This window comes from Mus caroli, chromosome 2, assembly GCF_900094665.2.
Source record: "Mus caroli chromosome 2, CAROLI_EIJ_v1.1, whole genome shotgun sequence".
In the NCBI taxonomy this organism is placed as follows: Eukaryota; Metazoa; Chordata; class Mammalia; order Rodentia; family Muridae; genus Mus; species Mus caroli.
In genome coordinates this window covers 69565675-69582258 of record NC_034571.1, presented here as the reverse complement: position 1 = coordinate 69582258, position 16584 = coordinate 69565675, and the positions used below count along the sequence as shown (strand labels likewise).

The 16584-nt window shown below is 43.0% G+C and overlaps 1 protein-coding gene across 1 annotated transcript; it reads right to left on the bottom strand.

The window, feature by feature from the left end:
• Positions 1 to 12622: 12622 nt before the first annotated feature.
• Positions 12623 to 14782, bottom strand: Hoxd1 (homeobox D1). The gene is made up of 2 exons (XM_021156688.1): positions 14009 to 14782; positions 12623 to 13703 (listed from the first exon to the last, which is right to left on the bottom strand). Exons 1-2 carry the CDS (start codon positions 14658 to 14660, stop codon positions 13369 to 13371), a joined length of 987 nt encoding a protein of 328 aa, XP_021012347.1. The 5' UTR covers positions 14661 to 14782; the 3' UTR covers positions 12623 to 13368.
• Positions 14783 to 16584: the final 1802 nt, after the last annotated feature.

Here is a 16584-nt window from a genome sequence, read left to right as displayed (position 1 = left end):
GGGAAGATCAGATTATAGAGAAGACTAAACAAACCATGAAACAAAACCAGAAGAAATTGATTTGGTGATCTTTCCTGGCATCTAGTCCAACATAACCACTTTAACATAAGAAAGAAGGGTTTTGGTAACCAAAAGGAGTAGCGAGAGAAAGCCGATCCCGCCCCTCCATTAGTATAGCCTATGAAACAACCAGCAGACAGCCACCAGTGGGAGTTGTGGGATTCCCTTCTCCAGAGATCTAGTAGACATTGAAATCTTACGAATTCAATGGGCTGCCAAGTTTGTTAAAGCAACTGGATGCTGGCCAGCCTGCTACTCCACTCTGTGCTACATAGACACAGTCCCATGCAGGAGAAGCTCCCTAAAGCGCTTACTATCCTTTTTGAACTTATCCTATTTCCCTTACTGCGAGGTTCATAAGTTCCTTAAGGTCAGGACACCAGGCTCTGAGTGGCAAGCACTGGAATCGCTAGAAGAGGGAATTTCCGATGTGTGTTGAACTAGGCTTCAACTCCACAGCTAGCAAGTGCTGCCATCTAGAATATGACTCTGGCACAGGCCTCAGTGCTGGAATTACTACCGTGGCCACAAGAACCAACTCTTCCTTTTCCCACCAGCATCATTGAGGCTGTTGTTAGAGGAAGAAGAGATCAATGTTGGGTGACTCGAAACATGAAGTAGACACTCCACAAAATGTACATGATTCTAGACAAATGAAGAAAGCGAATACAGCTAGGCAAAGGGAAAAATAAATCAAAATCCCCTTCCAGTCTCCTCATCCAAACCTAGAGGTATCCAGTTGCTAGGAAAATAAGCCATCTTCAGAATAAAACCATTTCTAATCTCAGCTATTTGATCCATACTAACTTCCTTAAGCCTTAACCCATGGAGTATCATCAAGCTTTTCAGATCTGCTTAGTAGGGATGAAAGACTGTTTTGAGGGGACCCTCCAGAAAATGCAAAGCCTACTTAAAAATGTAAATCCATAACAAGGTGGTAACAATCCCAGCACTCTGGAGGAAGAGGCAGGAAGATTGCACTGGAGGCATCTCGGCCTGCATAGGGACTTTGAGATCACCCTATCTCAAAAAGCCAAAGTTTGGACACATAGTTCAGTTTTAGAATGCTTGCCACTTGTGTATGAAGCCATGTGTTTGATTCCCAGCACTACAAAAAGAGATATATTGACCTGCTTCTAACATTAAAATTTGTATTTCACCCAATTGAGCGATAGGAACAACAACCCACTCACAAAATTTTTGACCCAAAATTTATCCTGTCTACAAGAAATGCAGGTATGGGGGATGAAGCAGAGATTGAGGGAACTGCCAAACCTGTCCAACTTGAGACCCATCCCATGGGCAAGCACCAATCCCTGACACTATCAATGATGTTATGCTTGCAGACAAGAGTCTAGCATGGCTGTCCTCTGAGAGGCTACATCCAGATGCAGACACCCACAGCCAAACAGTGGATGGAACTTGTGGACTCTTATGGAAGATTAGGAGGAATAACTGCAGCCTTTTAGAGGATAGGAACACCACAGGAAGGCCAAAAGAGTCTACTAACCTGGACCCTTGGGCCTCATAGACCCACCAACCAAAGAACATACACGGGCGAGACCTAGGCCTCCAGGCACATATGTAGCAGAAGTGCAGCTTGGTCTTCATGTGGGTCCAGAACAACTGGTATAGAAGCTATCCCAAAAGCTGTTGCCAGTACATACATGGGATATGTTCTTCTGTACATGGGACATGTTCTTCTAGCTGGGCTGCTTTGTCTGGCCTCAGTGGAAGAGGATACACCTAGCCTCACAGGGACTTCATATGCCAGAGTGGAGGGATCCCCAGTGGGTCCCCACATGCTCAGAAGAGAAGAGGAGGGGGAAGGGAGGAAGAATTGTGGGAGGGGTTGAATGGAAGGGGGTGGTAAGCAAACTGTAAAATGAATAATTAAAATAATAAAAATAGATAAATAGCAAGCAAAAATATTGTATTTCATTAGTTTTGCTTTATGAATATGGAAAAATGATCATCATAAATATCATTTCCATATCTACTTGTCTCTCAACTTTACTTAGGGTACATATTTTAGATACTTATTTTTTTAATGTTTTTAATGATATGGATGCATCCCTGTGGGCGTGTTCCTGGTCTGAAGAGGCCCGGAATGTTTGAATCCATTGGCGCTGGAGTTGCAGGCTGTTGTGAGCTGCCTGGTGTGGGGGCTGAAAACCAAGCTCTGATCAGTGCCTTCTCTTAACTGCTAAGCCATCTTACCTAGCCCTGTGGCAAACTTTTCTCTTCCTTCCTAATGAGTTCTAATTTTATCAGCACAATTCAGAACTAGTTTCCAACTGGTAAGGAGAAAATTGAACATATGTAGTATCCAAATGCCAAATTCCCTGTTGGAGAAATGAAGGGTAAGCCTTATCTATCATTTATTTGACTCATGTGTATACCCATGTATATTACAGACATTTTTATTTAATTATTCAAGAATAGGCACATGAGATGCATTATCTAATTCCTCTGGGGCCTCCCATTGGCAAAAAAATAGATGTAAAGAGTGTGGCCATCAACTGCATTTTTCTTATATTTGAAAGTAATGACTTCATTATCTCTACATTTAATGATTCACTATTTTTAAAACTTTAAGTAATCTAGAAAATCCCTACAAAGAAAAAACATCAACAAAACCCTACTACCTAGAAGCAGCCATCAGTAACATGTATCAAATCATTAACAATGTATCAAAATGTATCAAGCCATCAGTAACAATGTATCAAACCCCATATACTAGAAGTCACTATTCCAAACAGTCTTTCTTTCCTGACATCTCTATGTTGAGTCTGAGAGCCGAGGAGTGATGGCGAACAAGCAGACACAATCGGTACCTGTCGTTTTTAAATAAAATATGAAGCTTACCTCTGCTTACATTTAGCAAGGGAGAGAAACAGATGAAACTATCAGATAACAGTGTCTTCTTCACTAAGAGAGCAGCTGGGGGAAAAGAGCCTTCTAAGAGGAGAGAGGAGCTTGACAGGTTATTTGTGGTTGGTTTGTTTGTTTGTTTGCTGTTTGATTTAGCAACCCAAATGCCATTTTAAGTTTCATAAGAGTGCCCTCATGCTACAGAGCCCTTAGTGAAACAGTCTTAAGCTAACAATAACATGTTGGGGGTGGGGCAGGGCGTTGAGACAGAGACAGTTTCTCTAGCCCTGGCCATCCTGAAACTCATTCTGTAGACCAGTATAGCCTCGAACTCAAGAGATTCATACCTGCCTCTGCCTCTCGAGTGCTGGGATTAAAGGCATGCACTACCATGCGCAAAAAAAGAAAAAAAAAAGTAAATAATATTTTATAACTACAACTGAAAGGGACAAGATTGAGAAATCTGAAACCTTTATTCCTCATTAGCAGATAACCTGGAGTGACCCCTGTTACTGTGATGGTAGAGACCAACAGGTTTATTTACAGGGGTTCATTTATTTTAGGGCAATCTCAGCAGTGTGCTAAAATATATGTGTTATATTGTTTGTTTTTATAGAATCAATTTAAAGACCTATACTACTCTATTACAAAATTCTCCAAGTCAACAGCCAAACCAAGCATGACAAATTTTCTATAAAAATAGACTCAAAAACTTCTCAGATATCGTCCCCGTGTGACAAATTCCAAGCAAGGCATCTTCAGAAATATAAACATAGCTGTTTTTAAAGTTTGTACCATATGCTGCTAGAAAAGACAAGATTATTCTGTGTAGGTGTGCTCTTATTTGCAGTCAAAACAGAAGACCAAAGTGGCTGTCTTGGCAGGTTGAGTTGCTTTTTAAATCAACTTAAGAGTTTTAGGGACAAATGGTATACTGTCTATATCAGAATAATAATAATAAAAAAAAAACTATAGTTTTTTCTTTTGCAGCTCTTTTTATTTATTGACATTGAATCTATCTTAGCTACAAATGGTTCATAAGCCATGAGTTTCTTTCCTTAACCTGTATATAGCCATCTGAAACATGGCTCAGGGTCCAAATATAAGAGGAGGTCAAACATCTGTGTGTGTATCATCACTCATACGATCTGTTGAATGGTAGCTCTCTTTTGACAGTTAGGTCATAAGCAATTAGAAAAATAAACAATTGTTTTTACCAAGAAATTTATTCTACATTTATTAGACTCCAAAGTGTCCTTTTTGTGTCTTTGTTTATTTGATTGATTGCTTGTTTCATTTTAAGTTCAGATTTTAATAAACTTTCAGTAGAAATAGCTTTGTCTACAGTTAAGAAGATTCACAATCCTCTACTTCCAAAGTAGATCCAAAAAGGAATTTCTTCTCTTTGCATCAACAGAGCTAAGATTGATTGTTGTTTTATTTTTTAACTTCAAAAAGATATACAGAAATAAAATTATACAGAATAAAACTGAATAAAACTAGTAACTGAATAAAAATAAAGAATACTTTGTTCTTTGGGGGGTGGAGAGACAAGGTCTTACTATGTAGTCCTGACTGTTCTAGAACTCACTATGGAGATCAGCCTGGCCTTGATGGTGGAACAACCCACCTGTCCCTGACTCCCCAGTGCTGGGGTTAAGGCCTGCACTACCCAAATCCACCCCTGGCTAGAATTCATCATTTTTTTTATAATTTATTTATATTTATTTTATGTGCATTGGTGTTTTGCCTGCATATATGTCTTTGTGAAAGTGTGGAGTCTCCTGGAATTGGAGTTACAGACAGTTGTAACATGACAGGTGAGTACTAGTAATTGAACCTGGGTCCTCTGGACAAAAGTCAGTTCTCTTAACCATTGAACCATCTCTCCAGCCCCTCGAACTCATCACTCTTAAAAAATAGCCAGACAGGAGTATTTAGATTTTTCAAAGCCTACTTTATTTAGTGTTCTTAAATGTTTCAACCTCCCTTCTAGCCTACGGACCAGAGGTAGCAAAGAAGGAAAGGAGGGGGCTGTGGACCTGTTTAGGAGAAGTTTTGGGGGGCAAAAATCTTCACTGTCAGGATATCAGCAGTCTAGTCCAATAGCAAACACCAAACATGGATCAGTACAGTGGCCCGATGCAGCAGAAACTGCAAGACGCCACCAAATTGGCACAAGTCAGCAGAAGCAGCAAGAAGCAGCTGGAATACCTCAAGAAGTTCTTTGGCGTGTTTCCCTCTAAGAACTGAAGACCAGCAAAGACCAATGAAGACAAGCAACGTGTTGCACAACTAGTAAATACCAACGAAGCTTTGCAAGGCACAGCAGTGCACAAGCATCCTCACACTGTCTGTGAGGTTATATTTATATTCTTTCTAAATATCACAAAACCTCTCAAGTTGCTGCTCAGGCAAAACATCATGTGCTCTCTCATGGATCTGCTTTAGCAAAACATCCTTTCATATGTCTGCTTCAGCAAAACATCCTTTCATATGTCTGCTTCAGCAAAACATCCTTTCATATGTCTGCTTCAGCAAAATATCCTATCACGAGACAGCTTCCCCCTCAAAAAAAAATATCGCATGACACAACTGAATTTCCAAAGAAACCAGACATTTCCACTTCATAGGAGCTAGTGAGATGGCTCAGCAGTTGAGAGCACTGTCTGCTCTTCCAGAGGACCTGGGTTTGATGCCCAAGACCCACAAGGTGGCTCACACCCATTCATAACTCCAGTCCCAGGGGATCCAATATCCCCTTCTGGCTTATACATGCACTATGTATCATGTGGCACACATGCAGCTAAAATACTCATATGTATAAAATAACATTAAAAATGTTTTAAAATAGCCAGACAAAGTGGGACACATTTAATCCCAGCACTTGTGAGGCAGAGGCAGGTGGATCTCTGTGAGTTCAAGGCCAGTTTGTTTGACATACTGAGTTCCAGGTTACAAAGTGAAACTATATCTAAAATAAATAAATAAATAATACACAAATACATAAATAAATGATGAATCTTGTCTTCTGCAGAAAGAAACTTCTTTGATAATGAGGGTGGTGTGTCTACACTAATCTGTGAATATAAAGATAGGTGTTTATAGTAGATTAAAGGCGTGCGCCACCATGCCCAGCAGTAGCTTACATTTTTGGAGAGTCTTTTGAACTTTCCTGGTCAACAAGTCAAAGAGGATCTCTTATAAACATCACCTGTCAATAAAAAAAGTTAATGGCCAATAAGCTGAGGCAGGTGAAGGAAGAGAGAGGATTCTGGGAAATAGTGAGAGTGTAAGAAAGATTCGAGAGAGATGAAGAGCGAGATTCCAGAGACAAGAGGAGAGATGGATAGAGGAGGCAGCGTACATCAGCAGGTAGATGAACTCAAGGAAATGCTGAGGGAGAGCCTGAGGAGATGGGGATAAAGAAACGGGCCAGGACTGAAGGAGAGGTGAATAAACAAATGGTATACATAGAATAGTTTAAATTAGTTAAATAAGTTATGAGCTAGTCAGGGAATGAGCCAAAGCCTATGGCCTAGGCATTTAATAACAAATAATTAGTCTTGGAGTCACCGTTGTTGGGAACTAAGTGGCCAGGAGGAAAAACAGATTTAGAAATATTTTATTTTTATCGGGAGGTTTCCCACGCTTGACACTAGGATTTTGGATCATTATCACCCCAAATGGTATAACTTTATTTGAATTGTTTGTATGTACATGTACACACATGAACATGTGTGTATTTCTGAGTAAACATAAAATAATTGTTTCCCTGTGGCTTTTATGATAGTTTTTAGTGTTAATTATCCTTCTTATTCTTCTCCCCTTCTCTTCCTCCTCCTCCTCTTCCTCCTCCTCCTCCTCCTCTTCCTCCTCCTCCTCCTCCTCCTCCTTCTCCTTCTTCTTCTTCTTTTTAACAACAGATAGATTCCATCACAGAAATCCACAACTGGTCAAAATGCAGCGAACAAGGGACTGTGAGTACCCATCTCCTGTAGATGCATCTACCATTCAACCCCTAAATCTAAGATTCACAGAGGAAGCAATGGGAAGACTGTAAGAGTCAGAGGATCAGCACTGTCACAACATAGTGTCCTCTCTATGCAACAGGGAATTGCACTCACGAAATGTGAACAAGACCTAGACAACGACAATACCAACTGACATCCCAGCATGGATGGGAGCATCACACAAGGACCCACCCCTAGATAAAGAGCTACAGGCTGCTAAGAGATGCATCAGTCTTCTCCAGGGCCAAGCACACTGATGGGTTTCCAGTCCCAAGAGATCAACGCTAAACACATGTACATATGAGCAACACTAAGTGGACCCAGCTGGTTGTATTTATAGGCACTTATGTAAATGGATAAATAGACAGCCAGGCAGGTAGGCAGGCAGAAGACAGACAGACAAACAGACATTTAAGAACGAGAAAGAAGAAAAAGGTCATGAAAGTTGAGTGGGAATAGGGGAGCAGAGGAGTTGGAGGGGAAATAGTGTGTGGTGGAAATGATGTAAATACAGCACTCACATGAAATTCCTAAAGTTAAAATGATTTTTTTTTAAAGAAAGAATGATAAATTCAACTGTGGAGGGTTCCACAATGTAGTAAAGTCAAGTAAATAGCCAGCACATCCTAATTCATGATACCTAGTCCCCCAAATACTATGTATATGAATTCATATGTCATTTTGGATGGCAAAAAATTGAAGGGATGTATGACAGACTTAGCTTTACCATTGCCTGGGATGAGCCAGTACACTGTGAAGTGTTTAATGGTCATCTTTATTACTTCCAGGCTTCTCCTGAGCCTTAGACCCTTAATTCAACGAGAGTGCAGCTATTACAAGTATTGTTTTACCAAGCTTCCTGTTACTGTAATAAAGTACCCAAGACAATGAACTTTAAAAAACAGAAGGTTTATTTTGGCTCACAGTTTTAGAGACTTCAGTCCATGTCATATTGGTCCCATGTCTTTCATCCTCCAGCAAGACAATATGTCATGGTGGGGAGCAGCAAAGCTTCTCACTTCATGACCAAAATAGAAAAGAGAAAAGAACCAAAATTCGCATTCAAGGGCATATGCTCAATATGTTCAACCAAGGCCAGGATTTCAAATGAGCCACCTCAGTTGAGAACAAGGATCAAAGAAACCAGCCAGGTACCAGGACATGGCTTCCTGATAGGTCATAAAACCTCAGCCAGTGGAGGAGGGAAAATGTCCCAAGATGTTCTGAGGTGAATGCAGAGGGGACTCTATGGTGTCAAATAGAAAGGGGGAGAGATTTGATTATGCACACACCCATTCACTTGGAGTCTCACACATTTTAATGGAACGGAATAGATTTGAGGTTTTTGATGTTCTGAAAGTTATCAACATTGAAGGATAAAGCTAAGGCAGTGAGTTTTAGAATCTGAACATGGAATGCTTACCTTCACGTGAGAAATCTCTTGTTAGATCCCCGTTTATCTATTCAGGAGGAAGCAGTAACTTCGGGCAGGCTGTAACTGTAGCTTTTTATTCACATCAACAGCAGAGAGAAGCGCTACGTAGATCCTACATTAACAACTTCTGAAGCCAAATAGATGACTTTTTAAAGGGTCAGACATGAACTTGAAACCAACAGCTTGTCAATATTAATCTACAAAACTTGGTAGTATTAAGTAGCATTTTCAGTGATAACCAACAGAGTAAAGGATTGCAGCGAAATACTAAGGTCACAAGGATACTTAATGGCCACCCAGAGCAATCTACCCTTTGTTTTGTAGAAGGAGCTGATGTCAAGGAAGTTATTTTTTCTTTTAGTTATAAAACATAACTGATGATAAACCCCAGGTCACCTCTCTTCCAGTGGTCACTTTTTCCTCAAGGTTTTCACCTCAGCCTTTTGATTCCACCTATCAGAGGAGCTAACAATGCAGTTCTGATGTCTCCATCTGAACCTTCCTCTGTCTTGGAAGCAGAAGCACGCAGCTGAGAACCTGTGAGTTAAGAGGCACTCCCATTTTCTGCAGTGATATAGGCAGGCCAGGGGCTCAGAGGCCCAGAAGAGCACATGACTGGAGGGTGCAATAGAGTACCAACCAGCCCTCATCTCCCCTTATTTGCTATCTGATGCCTTTGAAAGAAATCAACAAGGGTTCTGGTTCCTCAAAGTTGGGAGAAAGCGACAGTGCCTGTCAGCAGGAGCAACGACTTGTCAATGAGATAAAGAAATCATCTCAAGGAAGAGGTGAACAAACATTTTCATGAGCCCAACAAAACCGAAGCTGAATTCATCGGGATCCTTTCTGGTCCCATGAAAGCCTTATCTCTCAGCCATAGTTTTGTATTCGTCTTCTTAATGGAGCCCTTTCAAACTACATAGGTGCAGGCTCCTGATGATAGGATGTACTCAACAGTCTGGTGTCCCCTAAAAATGCGTTGCAATTACCTGTGGCCTGTTTTGTTAACTGTTGCAAGTTCAAATGACCACTTTCTGGCCCTCCTTTCCCAATGATATCAATAATAGGACGTGAAGCAGAAGAGATAATGTTGAAAGTTCTACAAGCTAAGTGATAGATAGTCTTTTTCATATGAATATTTAGGATCTCTTTCCTCTTAGTTTATTATTGAATTTAATTTAACAGTTTCTGTTGAAATTATATTTCTGAGCAACAAGGATAATTTAAGAAGCAATTACAAATGAGATGTTCAATAGAGCTGTTTTGCATATTTATTGCATTTTCATATCTTGGAAACAGGATAGAGGTAAAAAACAATGAAATCTTGATTTCTATTTAGATAGAGATTTATCATTATTTGTGAGATATGTCCACCATGGTTTTACTTTAAAACCACAAATAAAGTTTTAACAATGGGCATTTTTCTTGTTGAGAGGTCTGTGGTCAGACTAAACATCTCACAGAACCTGATTAGATCCTGAGGTTTTCAAATTCAATATTCAGCAAATATAGAGCACTTCTTTGGCCATAAGAAATAATTAAGAACTTCGGGGCTGACGTAACTTGCCTGAGCCTGCTTCACTTTCTATGATGACATGATAATCAGATATAACCTCTTCCTGTATTGTGTCCCGTCACACATAAGTTTGAGGCATAATAAATCACTCATAATTAATCTTTTCACAATCTAGGTGGCATTGCTTTAGGTTTTTCCATCATCAAGGTCTTCATTTGCCAATAGTCAAGTTAGAGAAATTTTATGTTATTAAATTCTTTCCTTTTCCTCCCAATGATCTTGAATCCAGAAAAGTAGACACTCTGTCATTATATGAAGACAAAGGAACATTGAATAGTTAATTATACAACAGCCAGAACTGTCCATTGTGTATTCACTCTTGTAATAGATTGCTGGAGGGTGAATTAGCATATTTAGTTTGAAATCTTGTGAGATATAAATGGGATTGTTTTAGTGGTTACTGTTTGCATGTCAGCCTCAGAGTACAAAGATGGCTGCTGTAAAATAGCACAGAGCTCCCAATAGTGGGGAGGAGGGTGTTCCATAAGTGAATCATGTGATAAGATGTGATTGACGATGTCTAAAATCCACCTTTCCTGAATTCCCACATGTCACTGTGACCCTACAGACTTGCCTCCCTAGGAACAACTTTTTCCACATGAAAATCTGAAAATCAAATATGCAAAAGCCATTGAGTTGTAGCATTTTCTATAGTGTTTCTTTACTGGAAGAGATCTCCAAAGGTCACCTAGTTCGTCCCATCTCCAGCCAGGACTCTTCGTAATACTGAATATAGCTGTATAGTGATCTGCATTAAGAAAGCTTTTAAAGATCCCTGGGGTTGGTCAAAAAATAGCTAATATTGGCCTGATTCATAGAACAGCATTATATGAATGTCAAAATAGCCACCTTCATCAAGGAAGACATCCATCAGGGCTGTTAAGTGCTAGGGCCAGCTTCATGAGAAAACACTTTACTTTCTCAGAGAACGGGTGGTGGATTAAAGAAATGATCCAGGGTGGTAGTAGTTTTTGTTTAGGTAGTTCAATGCTTGTCTAAAAGGAAAGACTGTCATGTCAAAGACCACAGCAGGAAACTCTTAGAGGTGACTACAGAGGAGCAGTTAAGTAGGACTTCTAACAAGTCTTTTCAAACAGCTGCAGGATGCAGAGAGGAAGCAGCTGTTTTAAGCAAGATCTGATCAGCATCAAGTTATTGAGAGGCAAATAATAAAACATGAGAATAATATCAACAGACCTACTCATAAAGTAATCTCCTCCCCCTACCCCCCAACAGCTGAGATTGCTAGAACTAGAATTCTTTCAACTCCATGAGACGGTAGATGAGGACAAGAATTCAGGTGTAATTTCACATTCCAATCACATTGCTGTGTATCAAGAAAAGTCATCTTCCACTGTTGTCTAGACTTTTGAGTTATTAGAGTCGGCGTGCTTATACTAAAGCCTAAAAACATAATGGAGTAAGGTTTCTGTGGGGCTCATTTGCACCTTTAAGTCTTTCTGTTGAGCTATCTAGAGATCTTAAGGAAATGGGGATAAAGCAGGAGAGACTTCCTAACTTGATAATTTTACAAAGCACTCACTTGCTTTTATGTGTTTCTACTGCACTTTTCTTCCCAGTTTATGTAACTACGAGGTAGCCCAGGAGCCCTGCTGACTGTGGGCACCTTCTGCAGAAGGGAGACTAAGTGAAAATAAGAGTAGAGGGTTTTGTGTTTTGTTTATTTGTAATCTACCCTCTGGCCAGATTTCAAGTTGTTCCTCTTCTAAGAAATTAATTTTAAAATATTCCACTGTTAAAAACAGACAAGTAGCCAGTGGTTGTGGCTCACACCTTTAATTCAAACATTTGGGAGGCAGAGGCAGGAGCATTTCTGTGAGTTCAAGGCCAACGTGGTCTACAGAGTGAGTTGCAAGACAGCCAGGGCTACCCAACCTTGCCTCAGAAAACTAAAACAAACAAACAAACAAGCACCAGACAAATACCCTGTGTTCTCAGCCAGAGCTTGATCTGACTTATAGGAAAAGAATGCTGGCTTATAGGAAGAGGATGCTCTTAATTCTGGCTCCTCTCAGCCTCCTTTAAATAGGAAATCAGCCACTGGGAACTTTTGGGTGGGCAGCCGCTTTGCTCAGAGAACACAAAGGATAAAGAAACAAAGTCTTCAGGTCACCTTTCCACTTCCTTTTGTGACAACAGGAGAAAAAGGAAAAGGAGATCTCCCCAAGTGTCTCTGGATTTTCAGCATTCTTGTAATGGGCTCCTAGCCCACCATAAAGCTAAGGGGAAAGAATTATTTCCGTAGTGTTTTGAATTTAGCAGAGTAGCTCTCTGCTATGTACATCAGATTTGCCCAGATAATTATGGATAACTTGCTTTGTGCTTACAACCTGTAAGAAGCGTTACTTTTGCCGGGCGTAGTGGTCCATGCACACTCTTAATTCCAGCACTCAGGATACAGAAACAAGCAGATCTCAGAGTTCAAGGCCAGCCTGGTCTACAGAGTAAGTTCCAGAACAGTTAGAGCTACAAAGAGAAACTCTTATAAAACAAAACAAAAACAAAAAACAAAAAACAACGAAGAGGAGACAGTGATGATGGGGGTGGTACTTTTAGGTTCCCAATGTAAATAAACCCCCATTTTGAAACTGGATCAGCTTAAGGAATCAAAATGAAAGGGATGTAAGAAAAGGCAGAGAATAGTAGATTCTGTAACTTTTATTACCAAAAAAAAAAAGTCAAAATCTTTACATGCTATGCATGACATTAAATGTCATATATAAGGTTCACTGCAAGCAAATCTTTAAAAAATATACATACTGTATATATTTACACTTCAAGTTTGAGTAACTGATGCCAAGGTATAATTCAGATTCTAATCCTTACCTACCCTGTGGGTTTGTTCTGCTACTAACTAAACAGTGATTGTGTTTCTTCACCCAGGCACACGAAGAGGTAGGAGCGCCACTTTAAATAAACAAACTGGAGCGCAATATGAAGATCATCATTGAAGCAGCTTAGCTACATCAAGGAAACCCTAGCTAGCTTTGATCATCTCAGGAAGCTGATTATATGTAGTCTGTCCAGGAAATTAAAACTGAAATAACTTCAGAGAGGTATGTTTCTGACCACACTAGACTAAGAAGGCCTGCCACTCTGCACCCGAGAATTGTAAGTGGCTCACATAGCAGCGTTTAGGCAGGTAGCTAAGACACCTTTCCCCCCATGAGGCAAAAATAATATGCGAATAAAAGATATCAAATATATATCTCTATACACAGCCTCTGGAACTCAGAAGCCAATTTAGACAATTCCTTTGCCAAGTAAAATCCGTATTAATTTCTGCCCATGCCCACCTCCAGCCCAAACTAAGCTCTCAAGTCTATTCAAAGGTGGGGAGCAGTCTGTGACTTCTGTAGACCCAAGGACCTCAGCCTTAAGAGTGGGCCTCAGGAAGGCTCTTGAGCCTGTGAAGGGCTTCCTAGATTCCGGCCAGATTTGATGGGACTTGTTTCTGACCGGGGAAGCTGAATCGAGGCCACAGAGGCAGCTGTGGCCAGAAGCCCCTCTCGTTCCCTCTTCTTCTGCTTCATCCTACGGTTCTGGAACCAGATTTTGACCTGGGTGTCATTCAGCTGTAAACAGTTGGCTATCTCGATGCGTCGGGCTCTAGTTAGGTACTTATTGAAATGAAACTCTTTCTCTAGCTCTGTCAGTTGCTTGGTGCTGAAATTCGTGCGGATGGCACTGGGAGGGCTTGTGGCTCCATATTCGGACAGTTTGCCTGCAACATAAAGACAAGGTGTGAGCGGGAGGAGGAGATGCTGAAACTATCCAGTGGAGCTAAGACTTAGAATCAAAGTCACAGCGCAGTCCTCCTGAGTGATGGACACAGCTGAATCAGAAGAAGCGCTCTGCTGAGGCCTCTGTCCTTTCTCAGCTCCTGGGGCATTTTCTGACCCTGGGCTCTGACCAAGGCTTAGGAGTAGGATCTCTCTCCAGGGTTGGTGGCCACACGCTCTTCACCAAGGAGGCGCCCCACCCCACCCCCGAACCCCAGGTGCCTCCCCTCAGCGCCCACCTCCTTACTTTTCTTGGGGGCGTTCCTCTTCACTTTCATCCACTCGAAAGTGCTGTGGGCGGCCGGGAGGCTGGAGGTGGGAGAGGCCGGCTTGGGGCAGGCTCCAGGGGCCGGGGACACAGTCTGAAAGGGCCCGGGGTGGCCGTCTGCGGGCTCCTTGAGACACGCGGGGAAGGGGCCAGGCTCTCCAAAGGCAGCGAAGTCCACCTGGCCGCTGAGCAGGAATGATCCCCCGCCGGAGAAGACTGCCGAGGTGGCATAGTGGACGTGCGTCCCGCCCTCGTCCGCCGCTCTCCCAAGTGCGCCCGGGAAGTCGAACGCCGGCCCGGACCCCAAGAAGCCATACTCGGCGGCAGAGGCAGGTGCGGCGCCCCGCTCATAGGCGCCTTCCAGGGTGCAGGGCGCGTACCGGGGAGCGGCGGGCTGTGAGACCGGGGACTGAGCGGGACCTGCGGGAGGCGACGGCGTGGGCCGAGCGGTGGCCAGGGGCAGGCAGCTCACGAAGGCGCCGTCTCCGCTGCCCAGGGGGAAGGCGGGCTGCAGGGCCACAGGGCGCGCGTCGGCGCGGCAGAACTTGGGTGCGAAGCCGAGCACCTCGCCGCCTACCCCTCCGCTGCCACCGCCCGCGGCGCACGACACATACTCCAGGTAGGAGCTCATGGCTCGCTCCGCACGACCTAGGCGCCGCACCCTGCAGGTCTGCGCAGCTCCGCCTTCCCGCTACCCCCGCTGCCCTCGCCGAGCCATGGCGAGCGAGCCCGAGGTAAATAGTGGCTTCATATACCGGCGGCGGCAGCCACGTGGCGCTAGCCGGCCAATCGGCGCCTTCCCCGCACTGGCCGGTCCCGACTGGAGTGCGGTTCCACGCGCCTGCCTTGCTGCCAACTTAGCCAAAGCGGCTGAGGGGCCTCCGCCCAGCTCTGGGGAGAGCGGCGCCGGCGGAAGGGCGGGGCGAGAGCCCTGGACATCAGCTCCTGGGACAGGTATTGCGGGAGAAAGGCAGTGAGGGGCAAGGGATGCAGCGGTCAGGGCTGGTCCCTCTCGGGACCCCTTGGGCTATTTCCCGGGGAATGATGGGCGAGCCTGGATGATGCTGGGTAACAGTATTGCTTTTGCCCTGCGGGGACTCTACCCAGCCCTCCCTCTGAGAAGGTCAAGTTACTCTTGCCCCCCCCTTTTTTGGGGGGGGGTGCATTCGGGTTTCCTTGACCAAGAATTCCCTCTTGTCCTAAACCTAGAGCAGACATTCCTTGCATTTTCCCTCTTTTCTGCCTCACCGATGACTCCTGGGACCACCTAGGCCGGAGGGGCAGGGGGGTGAAATCATTTTCACTAGCTTTTCTTTGCACCATCCCCCCCACAGCATTAATCCTCTTCAGCTCCCCTTCCAATTTGTGGCGACGTGGTAAGAATGGATGTTTGTAGTGTCAGTGTCGATTTGGGCAGAAAATAAGTTTAGATTTTTCCCCTCTGGCGAGGTCATCAGAATACCGAATCCACTCTGTGGCAGAAAGGCCCTTGTACACTATTTAGAAGGCTGGCACGCGAGCTGCGCACGCTTTCACTGAGACTCTTGGCTGGCGGGCGCTGGGCATCCTGGGGACTGGTCAGATCTCAGAGCTTTGGACTGGCTTGTACCTTAAAGCAATTAAAGCTTCTGTTCCATCAGATAAGTGCTGCGTCGTCTCTTGCGAGTGTAATCTGAGGGCTCACGATGTTAATGGGCTCACGTCTTTCCCTTGATAATATGGTTTGTTTACTGAGTGTAGAGAGACGGGAAATAAAAGTGTAATTGGCACAGGAAATGGAGAGGAGAAGGGTTATACAGACAGGCTTTACACGGACAAACTTTTCCAGCTTCCTTAACCATCTCTTTTCATGTTGTCCTCTTTAGGGCAGTAGAAAAACGCCAAGAGAAATAAATACAGGTTATTTGCACACAGCCATAAGTAAATGAAGGTGGTTTTCTAAAAGCCCGTGTATTGACGAGTCTAAAGAGCCGGCTCCAGGTTTATTCAAGTGCCCTTGAAAACTTGATCTTTTGCAGCCTCCAAGTCAGAATAAGAGAGGTTTAGAAAATATGTAATAAAAAATATTAAAAATTAAATTAAAAAAAACTAAAATAAAAATAACTTACTTTAAAAAAAAGAGAGAGGTTTTGTTATTGCTTTATGTATCCACTCGTCATGAGACAGCGATTGAGCCCTTGCCTAAAATTCCACTCAGGCCTCATAGTCCAGGGAGTGAGCCCCTTTCAGGGCTGTGGACTTGTAAGTAAATAAAGCTACAGCAAATGCATATTGTGCTGGTGAGGTGGACCTGGTGCAGCTTAAGCACCTAGACTTGGGAATGGTCACGTGACTGAGCACAAAGCTACAAGAGTGTGGGGTTCTTGACAATGAACGGAAAGTAGAATCCTTCTACTAAAAACAGACCTTCCACCTAAAACTATCCATTATTTGCTTTCCCTGAAGCATGTTTTTGGCGATTCTGTCTTTGCTTGAAGTAGAAACCGTACTAAAATGAAATGAGCAGCTGTTGGTATTTGTATTATTGTTGCTGTTTTGTTTTAACGGTTGTATTG

Coding starts and splice junctions, on each gene's coding strand:
- Hoxd1 (XM_021156688.1), bottom strand. CDS start 14,660: ATGAGCTCCTACCTGGAGTATGTGTCGTGCGCCGCGGGCGGTGGCAGC. Junction 13,704..14,008: donor GAGGAACGCCCCCAAGAAAA/GTAAGGAGGTGG, acceptor TTTATGTTGCAG/GCAAACTGTCCGAATATGGA.